This window comes from Vigna radiata, chromosome 2 (genome assembly GCF_000741045.1).
Source record: "Vigna radiata var. radiata cultivar VC1973A chromosome 2, Vradiata_ver6, whole genome shotgun sequence".
In the NCBI taxonomy this organism is placed as follows: Eukaryota; Viridiplantae; Streptophyta; class Magnoliopsida; order Fabales; family Fabaceae; genus Vigna; species Vigna radiata.
The window spans coordinates 23,145,857-23,154,696 of NC_028352.1; the positions used below are offsets into that span (position 1 = coordinate 23,145,857).

An 8,840-nucleotide genomic window follows, 5' to 3' on the forward strand; every position below is an offset into this window, starting at 1 on the left:
CAGTTCAGTTTATATTGTAGTTTAGTTAAAATTAGTGTAGTTTACAATTTAGTTAATAGTTCAGTTAGTGTAATTTACAATTCAGTTAATAGTTTAGTTCAGTTTACAGTTCAGTTAATAGTTCAGTTAGTGCAGTTTACAGTTCAGTTAATAGTTTAGTTCAGTTTACAGTTCAGTTAATAGTTCAGTTAGTGCAGTTTACAGTTCAGTTAATAGTTCAGTTCAGTTCATACTGCAGCACAGTACAGTTCAGTTTGATAAAACAAAATATAGTTCAATTCAATTTGTCTGAACTGTTTTACAGTTCATTTTGTCTGAACTGTTTTACAGTTCAGTTTTTAACAGTGCAGTACAGTTCGATTTGTTCATCCCTAAACACAACCATCCGAGAAATTATACGAGGTAACTTTTTCCTTATTTTTCATATTTGGATGAAGTTTCAACAAGCTGTTTCCCTTGGTTTTATATTGGTTCATTTTTCTGTTTCGCTCCCTTAAAATTCTATCTAACCAAGTGAGATAATATTAAAGTTGTTCTCTTTCTCTGATTAAATGAAAGACTAAAGAGAAATGCATATTTCATATTTTTCGTTAATACCAACTTTCAAGTGTCTTCGTGGATGAATTTGTTTTGTAGTTTAATTACTTCCTTCATGTAATTTTATTTGGTATCAAGTTTTCCGTTCTTGGTGGTATTCTTTAATGATTATTTAAGGTGATTTAAAATTTTTTACACTTCCGTCAATTCAATTTATTATTGATATGAATTTTAAGATAGTTATTGTAAAATTGAACAAATTTACCATGTTTTTCTTTATAAATAACAATATAGTTACTCAAATATTAATTTCTGAACACAAACGCGAAGGGTCTAGTGGTAACGCTATGGAAACTGGAAAACCATTTTCCCACTCACTTTTTTTTTTTGTTTATAATAAGTGAGTTTGTTATTATCAATTGGATAAGTTTATGAATATATGTTAAATATAAATATAAATAATGTTTGTTTTACTAAAAATGTTTAATTTTTTATTTTAAAATATTAAGAATTAGTTTAGTTAATGAGATTTTATTTTGATAATGATTTATAAATATCTAATTTTACTTATTTTATTGATTGAAGCAATTTAATTACTAATTCAATAATGAGAGAAAGTAAAAGACCCATTTAATTTGATGCCAAATTAATAAACTAGAAAAATACTTAATTTAGTATATAAATTCCTAAGATACTGTTACTAAATGAAAAAAAAAAAAAAAAAGACATGGCCACACAATTTTTAAATAGGAATAGGAGCAGGAGTTTATATGATTGTAGATTAATTTTGAAAATCCAATTGATAGAAAGTTTATTAAATTAAAAAATTGTCTGAAATGCAGGAATTAATTTCATTGCTTCTTGTATGTTAACATATATGAGTTACCAAAAAATCATGAAAAGGATTTTATATAACCTGTAATATATTGTGGAGATCTTATATAACCTGTAATATATTTGTGTAGATCTTTTATTTCCATTATGGAAATACAGAAAGCAGTAGAAGAATCATGAAAAGGACAAACTAAGATTGCATAGATGAAACAGATATATGACAATGTCAATGAATTATCTCAAAAGCCTGCAGGAAGACCACCCTTTCTTGGATCACTCACTGCCACAAGCCTTTCATTTCCATTCACTTTAGTTTTTCTTGATGACACAATATCGTCTATAACAATAAATTGACAAATAGTCCCACCAGCAAGGCCGTTTAGGACATGACCCTTACTTCTAAGGACATTCCTTATATCAGCGCTAAGTTCAAAGTGGTCACCGCTCACAGTTGTCCAATTCTCATAGTTAACCACATTAGGAATTAGCTGCATAAAACATGGGGAGTTTCTCAGTCCAATTCACAAGTATGCAGTCAAAATCACAAATGGAAAAATATGAGAGCAACAGTAGAAAAAACATAGACAGAATACTTTTTACTTGAACTGAACCAGGAGAACACAGATTGTGGGGGAAAAATATAGATGTGGCTGTTATTCCGGTATAATTTTTAAACTTTCGATAAGTCATAACATTTTTCCTTCGATTTAATGCATTAGTAAGACTTTATTAAAGCTCATCTTATAATAACATAATACTTGGAAGAATTTTATGAATGTCTTATGAACATGTTATTTCAATTTGTTCTCCAGAACAGTTTATTGAAATAGTTTACAATTTATGTATGTAAACAGTTTAAACTAATATACTGTTGTTTTTATAGAAAAGTAGTTTATATCAGTTTGTGCATACCAGAGCTTATCAGTCAGAGTCAGGGGAAACAANTTAAAAGTTTAAGATACCTGATGATAGACCCTTGGAGCCGTTACAGAAGAAAAAGGANCCAATCCTTTACTGAAGTGATTCAAAAGAACCTCTGAAGTTCCACCAATAATGTAAGCACCTCCACTTGCACCTACTACAGCTTTTAGCTTCCCATTCTGTATGGACATGGTAAGAAATCATTGCAAGAGAACAATGAGTACCTTAACTAGTAATAATGAAAGATTTCAAAACCATTGATGAGGCTGAAATTGGGCAGTAGTGGATGACATAGATGATAACAATGCAGACAAGGATAACCAAAATTAAGAGAGTCAAATTTTGTTAAAGGATTGGATACCTTGAGGGCAATAGTTGGTGACATGGATGATAGTGGCCGCTTTCCTGGCACGATGAAATTGGCTGGAGCTGGTGGTGGGGTATCCTCGGAAACATTTCTAGGCATGGAAAAATCATCCATCTCATTGTTCAGTACTATTCCAGTACTTGGTGAAAGGATCTTTGAACCAAAATATGAATTTACAGTAGTAGTCATGGAAATGGCATTTCTCTCAAGATCTATTACACATAAATGACTTGTACCATGATCATGAATTTGATTCCACCTGAAAAGACAGTTAAGCAAAACTGAGAAATCCATATGACACAAATAATTTTAGTTAGAATATTAATTTTGACCTTGTTTATTTGGATCTATGTATATATTCAATCTAGTGACCACACATAATTTCATAACACAGAATGTCATGTGAGGCTTCTACTATATGCTGGATTGTGAAGATTGAATGCATTAATTACTTCACTTGGCTGTTCAATGGCATTTGCAGTTCTAACTGTGAATAAGTCTTGCCAATTATTCTGTTCTAAACGTTTTAGCACATACATGCATCATCTCTCAGTGTATGCTATTGTAGCCATATGAACCTAGAAGGGTATAAATACTTGCATTGTAGACTCCCTTTTGTATCATAATCTTAATTCACTTAATCAATCACAGTGACTCTAGTTCTAAGGAACACCCTCTTCTCTACTTTACCAAGTAGCTGTCACATGCAAGAAAGGATATTGACATGGAGCTACTGCTAAGCAAGAACTAAATTAAAAATAGTTGTTATATGGATGAGTTTCTCCATAAGCTGCTTTTAAGAAAGAAAAATAAAAGAAACCATGCGAAATAAGCTTTTCTATAAATTAAAATCAATGTATGTAAAGTTAAATATAAAAATTTAGAGAAACAACATAACAGAGCTTCTAAAAATAATGTTTTAATGAAATAAAAAGAAAAAAAATTCTAGATATGCATGAAGAGATTGGTCAAGTTGGTCAAATGCCTAAAGTCAACCTTTATAAACAATTATAAACACTTGCTCGATCAAGTTGACTACATGCCTATAGGCTATAACAACTAAAGTCAACAAATTGATCATGAAATTGACATCGTTGAATCTTTCAAATCAAGTTTGTGGAGCCGTGCATGTTATGATGCAATATTTGTCAACGGTTGCTGCATTTTTTTTTTCTGTCATTCATACGTAAAGCTGAATTTTGCTAGCGTATGAGGTAGAAGAGAAACATAGAATCTGAAGAATCTCATTAACTAGCACAGGCATGAATGAAACCTTGTGAACGTTAGTGTAAATTCAAGGAACTCGGGAACTTACTTGCCACCGTAATGACTGGGGTCAAAAGTCTTATTATCATTGATGTCATTTTTCAACACTTTTGCAAACCTACGAGAAAGCATATCAGAAACAACCTCTGTAATATTAACAAAATCAGGATCACCAAGATTCATTCTCACGGCAAATACATGTTTCAGAGCTTCAATTTCACGATGGACCCCCAGGGCACCAGAAATGCCATAGGGGAGTTTATATTGATCTAGGATGTTCAGCAGCTGGAACAAAAAGATAAAATTAGCTAAATCCTTTATTTTTCTAATGATGTGATAGATATAAAGAAAAAGGAAAAGACTATTAACAAGAACACCAGTGCAGTGAAGCAGACAGACTTACTAGTATCATTGGAGGTCCACCTGAAGGAGGAGGCATGGCAAGGAGATTTAGTCCAAGAACATTTGTAGATAAAGGTTTCTTCTGTTTAACAGTGTAATTTTTGAGGTCTTTCGTAGTCAATATCCCTCCAGCATTCTGAACATCCTTAACTAAATTATGACCAATCCATCCATCATAGAAGGCTTTCGGACCAAACACAGATATTGCTCTGAGAGTGTCAGCTAGCTTGTTATTGTAGCATATGTCACCTATGTTCAAGAGTTTTCCATTCGGTGCAAATATGCTACGAAGACCCTTGTCTTGCAATATATCTGACTCTGTTGCCTTCATCTGCATGTGCAGGTATGCCGATATTTTAAACCCACGCGCTAGTTTCTCAGCTGGATTTACAAGCCTTTTCCATGGAAGTTTCCCATATTGTTTCCAAGCCACGTGAAGGCCAGCAAGTTCTCCAGGAACTGCTACAGAGAGGCCGCCTTTGGCCTTCAAAGTAGTATTTCCACCATACATATCCTGAAAAAATGGATATACAAATACATCTCAGTAGTTATTTTTAATTGCTTAAGCATTGCATAATCATCCACACTGAATTCTAGCCATGTTTGAATGCTTAAAACCAGTCTCAAGAATTAACCCTCAATGTGAAAAGATACATTTATACAACTTGCATCTCTCAAAATCATAACAAGGTTATTTATTATGAGATGAAAGGAAATTAAAATAAACAAAAACAAAAAATTGAGACATTTTCGGTTTTCTCTATTTTTCTTTTTCCTGAGTCTCAATCGAAAAAATTCATGAATTGAAAGTATAATAACGGGAATGGTTGGAGATAGGAAGGTAGGTGGTACCTTAGAAGCAAGAGCAGGAGCAGTTTCTCTCATATCAAAGGCTTTGGACACGCCATTAGCCTGCCTGAGAAGCATAAAGGCTCCACCGCCAAGGCCACTGGAGGCAGGACTGACAACCCCCAAACAAAGGGCAGCAGCCACTGCAGCGTCCGCAGCATGCCCTCCTTCTCTGAGAATATCCTTGCCGATCCTTGAGCATCGACGGTCATCAGTGGCAACAGCTCCATTGCGGGCATAGATCACCTCTGCGTTGAGTTTTTCGGCATCAAGGTTTGAAGCATACCCCAAATTCGCCACAACCAGCAAGGCAATGACATGCCATAACAAGACAGCTGCAAAACTTGTCATGTGTAGTGACAGAATTTGAGGTAGGAAATCAAATTGTCGCCGCTGACTTTATAAGTCTGAAGGCGAAAGTGAATGGTGCTTCACCTCAGTCTTTTGCAGTTGGATTGTAGTAGTGACTCACACAGGGTGACCAATATTTGTGTTCTATCTTCTATGAAAGCACAATATATTTATAGTCAAAAAGGGGATGGGACAGAGAACTCATCCTTATTATGCAGTTTTGCTTACAGTTCATGTTCCGTGCTTTTCTTTCTCAAAGTTCTAATTTAGGTAAAACATAAATGGTAAATGTTTTTTTAACAACTCTGTCATAACAATAATTGTTAGATGACAGCATTTTATAAATGAACAGGGTCAATTTTGCATCTAGAATTTGACCTGTCTGGTAAGAACTTTTAACAGAAACATTTTTCTAAACTATTCTAAACCAAGATTTAAAAAGGGTAATGATATTTAGACAATATTTTTTTTGACAACATTTGAATATTCATTATGTGTGAATCTCTGATCGGTCAAAAATTACTCCACAATTAATAATAATAATCATAAATATTATTATGGAGTAATTTTTGACTGATCACATATTGACACGTAATCAATGTTTAAATGTTGTCAAAAAAATGTTGTCTTAATATCATTATCCATTTAAAAAATATTGTATTAGAAGGGAGGAATTAGAAAAATATAACTTCCGTTGAGATATTTTGTAGAAAAAATAACATGCAGTTTTGATTCTAGCAACGTTTGAAAATATATTAGGTCTGAATTTTCAATTCAAACTCGCCATAATTTTGAAATCACATTGAGTCAGGAGACAGAATAGTAGATTGTGGACACTTCTAAATCTAAATATTAAACAGAAAATGCCAAAAAAAAACAGGTGCTTTTGTTATGCGAGGCTTCTTAAAAACATTATTAAAAAACTATCTCTCAAAAAGTAAATGCTTGTTTGAACATTTAACTATTAATTTATTTTGTTAATGTTAAATAAGTAAAAAGATGAATGTTGGACAAAATGTAAGGATGAGTTATTTAATAAAAAAGTGAGAGTGGTTTGTTGAAGGAAAGGGTTGTTTAAATTATAAAATTATAAAAGCAACGGTGGTGTTCTCTTCCAGTATGTTAAAAGTTAAACAAAAATAGCTCAAATAAGATGCTCCAAACACGTGATCCGATTCTTCCAAAAGTAAAAGATATTTTTGAAGGAAATATCGTTCTTCGAATCTATTCACGCGTTAAACTATCCAAATGATAGTTTTGCTAAGTATTCAAAAGGCATTCCAATCATAGTTCATTAATATTACATATTTTACCATTATACGATGAGTCTATTAAATTTCGCTGAGATACATTATAATAACACATTGAAAATTAAATTAAATTTATATTACTTTTATAAAATGTTTTAATAAGAAAAAAACTATTATTATTATTTGATATTATCTATGATTAAAAGTATAATTAAAGTTTGAAAGTAGCTGGCTAGAGAAATGTTGTGATTTATTTATTGAAGGACGGCGAAATGAGAAATAGTAATTAAGTTGGTTTGAAGATAAGTGGTTTTGAAACAAACGGCACGCGTAACTTTAACGAAACACCACAAACACCCAAGCGCATTACACAAAGTGCTCAAGTGGTCCACCAAATTCCCAATTACTTTTTCACAAAAACAAAAACAAATTATGTTTCTTATTTAATTTAAGGATTAAATATATTTTTATCTTTCATTTTACATAAAATTAAAATTCCAACTAAATTTAATCTCTTAATATAAAAAATATATATAAATTTATTCTTTTTTAATTAAATTTCATCAAATTAAAAAATATATAAATTTATTTCTTTTAATTAAATTTTATTAAATTTATTTAATGTTTCGTATTATTTTATGATAATATTTAACTTATTTATATCATTGAATATATATTTTTATATTAATTAAAAAATATATTTAAAATTTTAAATAAATTTAACAAAATTAAATTAAAATGACTATATTTACATAATTTTAAAAATAAAATATTAAATTAGTTCAACATTTTAAAAAGAAAAAAATTTTAATTTTTAATAAAAGTTAAGAAACTAAACAAATGTAACCATAATTTAATTAAGTAAAATTAGTTTATATAAATTAATTGGATTTAAAGTTGGCTGTGAAAATTTTATTTTCAGCTGTATTGTTGGTGTCATCAACTTTTTTCTTTTCATTTATTACAACTCGTAGGATTCAACTCAAAAGTTTCTTCATGCATTAATTCCTCCTTCAATAAATCATTAAGTATATTCAGTTTTGGGGCATTTTTTTTTATCAAATTTTCATTTTATTAATTTAATTAATTTTTGCTTAATTAAATTAAGACTTCATTATTTCAATTAAGTTTCTATTTCTTATTTAATTTTTCTTTTACTATAACGATGTGAATGATTATTATTTGATCATCTTGTGTCACTTTATATATTATTTTATAATTTTAGAATTTCATAATCTAACTATTATAGATGTGACCATTTTTATCATTAATTTTAATCATTATAACTTATTTATTTTTGTTCATGAATTCAAACATTCAAAAAATAAAGATTAAAACATGATAATAATATTTTAAATTAACGTGAGATGAAAATTTAAGACAATGAGATGAGTTAAACACCACAATAATTTAAAAGAAAAAATATTACTTATGTACAGACAAATGCTGTAATAATTTATTTCTCATTTAATTTAAAATGATTTTATAATTAACAATACAACTCTCCTTTAATTTATAGTGTTTTTTTACAATAGATAAGCTGATTATTCGTAATTTAATCTTAAGAAAAAAAAAATCTCTATCCTTTGGATAATATTAATGAGATGTTTCCTTTTATTTTTACTCAAAATGTTTAATGGATAATCGGTCTTAATTGAGTTTGTAATTGAAGGTAAATGTCAAAAAAAATTTCAATTACAAAATAAATATTAATGGACGAAATCAAGTAAGTTCTATCTCTATAAATCATTGAATTATTACATAAAAAAAAATTACGAGGAAAATAGTTTCTTTTATCTGATAATATAAAATTAATATTTTTTATTTTTATTTTTTATTAAGGGTTATTTATATATTTTTTCTTAAATTATAATGAGATTTTGATTTTCTATTTCATACTTTGATTATGGTAGGTTTTCGTATTTAAGAAATATATACACGTAATCTTTTTTCTTAAACGGTATCTATCACTTTTTTTACGTGACAAACTACGAATCATATTAACTTTTCATGACCTGAAGAAAAAAAAATTGTGGATTATTCTCCAATGTAATTTATTGTTT

At 29.6% G+C, this 8,840-nt stretch overlaps 1 protein-coding gene across 1 annotated transcript; it reads right to left on the minus strand.

The window, feature by feature from the left end:
• Nucleotides 1-1,553: 1,553 nt before the first annotated feature.
• On the minus strand, nt 1,554-5,707 carry LOC106777293 (glutathione hydrolase 1). The gene is made up of 6 exons (XM_014664868.2): nt 5,180-5,707; nt 4,329-4,841; nt 3,975-4,210; nt 2,654-2,918; nt 2,334-2,471; nt 1,554-1,859 (listed from the first exon to the last, which is right to left on the minus strand). Exons 1-6 carry the CDS (start codon nt 5,525-5,527, stop codon nt 1,611-1,613), a joined length of 1,749 nt encoding a protein of 582 aa, XP_014520354.1. The 5' UTR covers nt 5,528-5,707; the 3' UTR covers nt 1,554-1,610.
• Nucleotides 5,708-8,840: the final 3,133 nt, after the last annotated feature.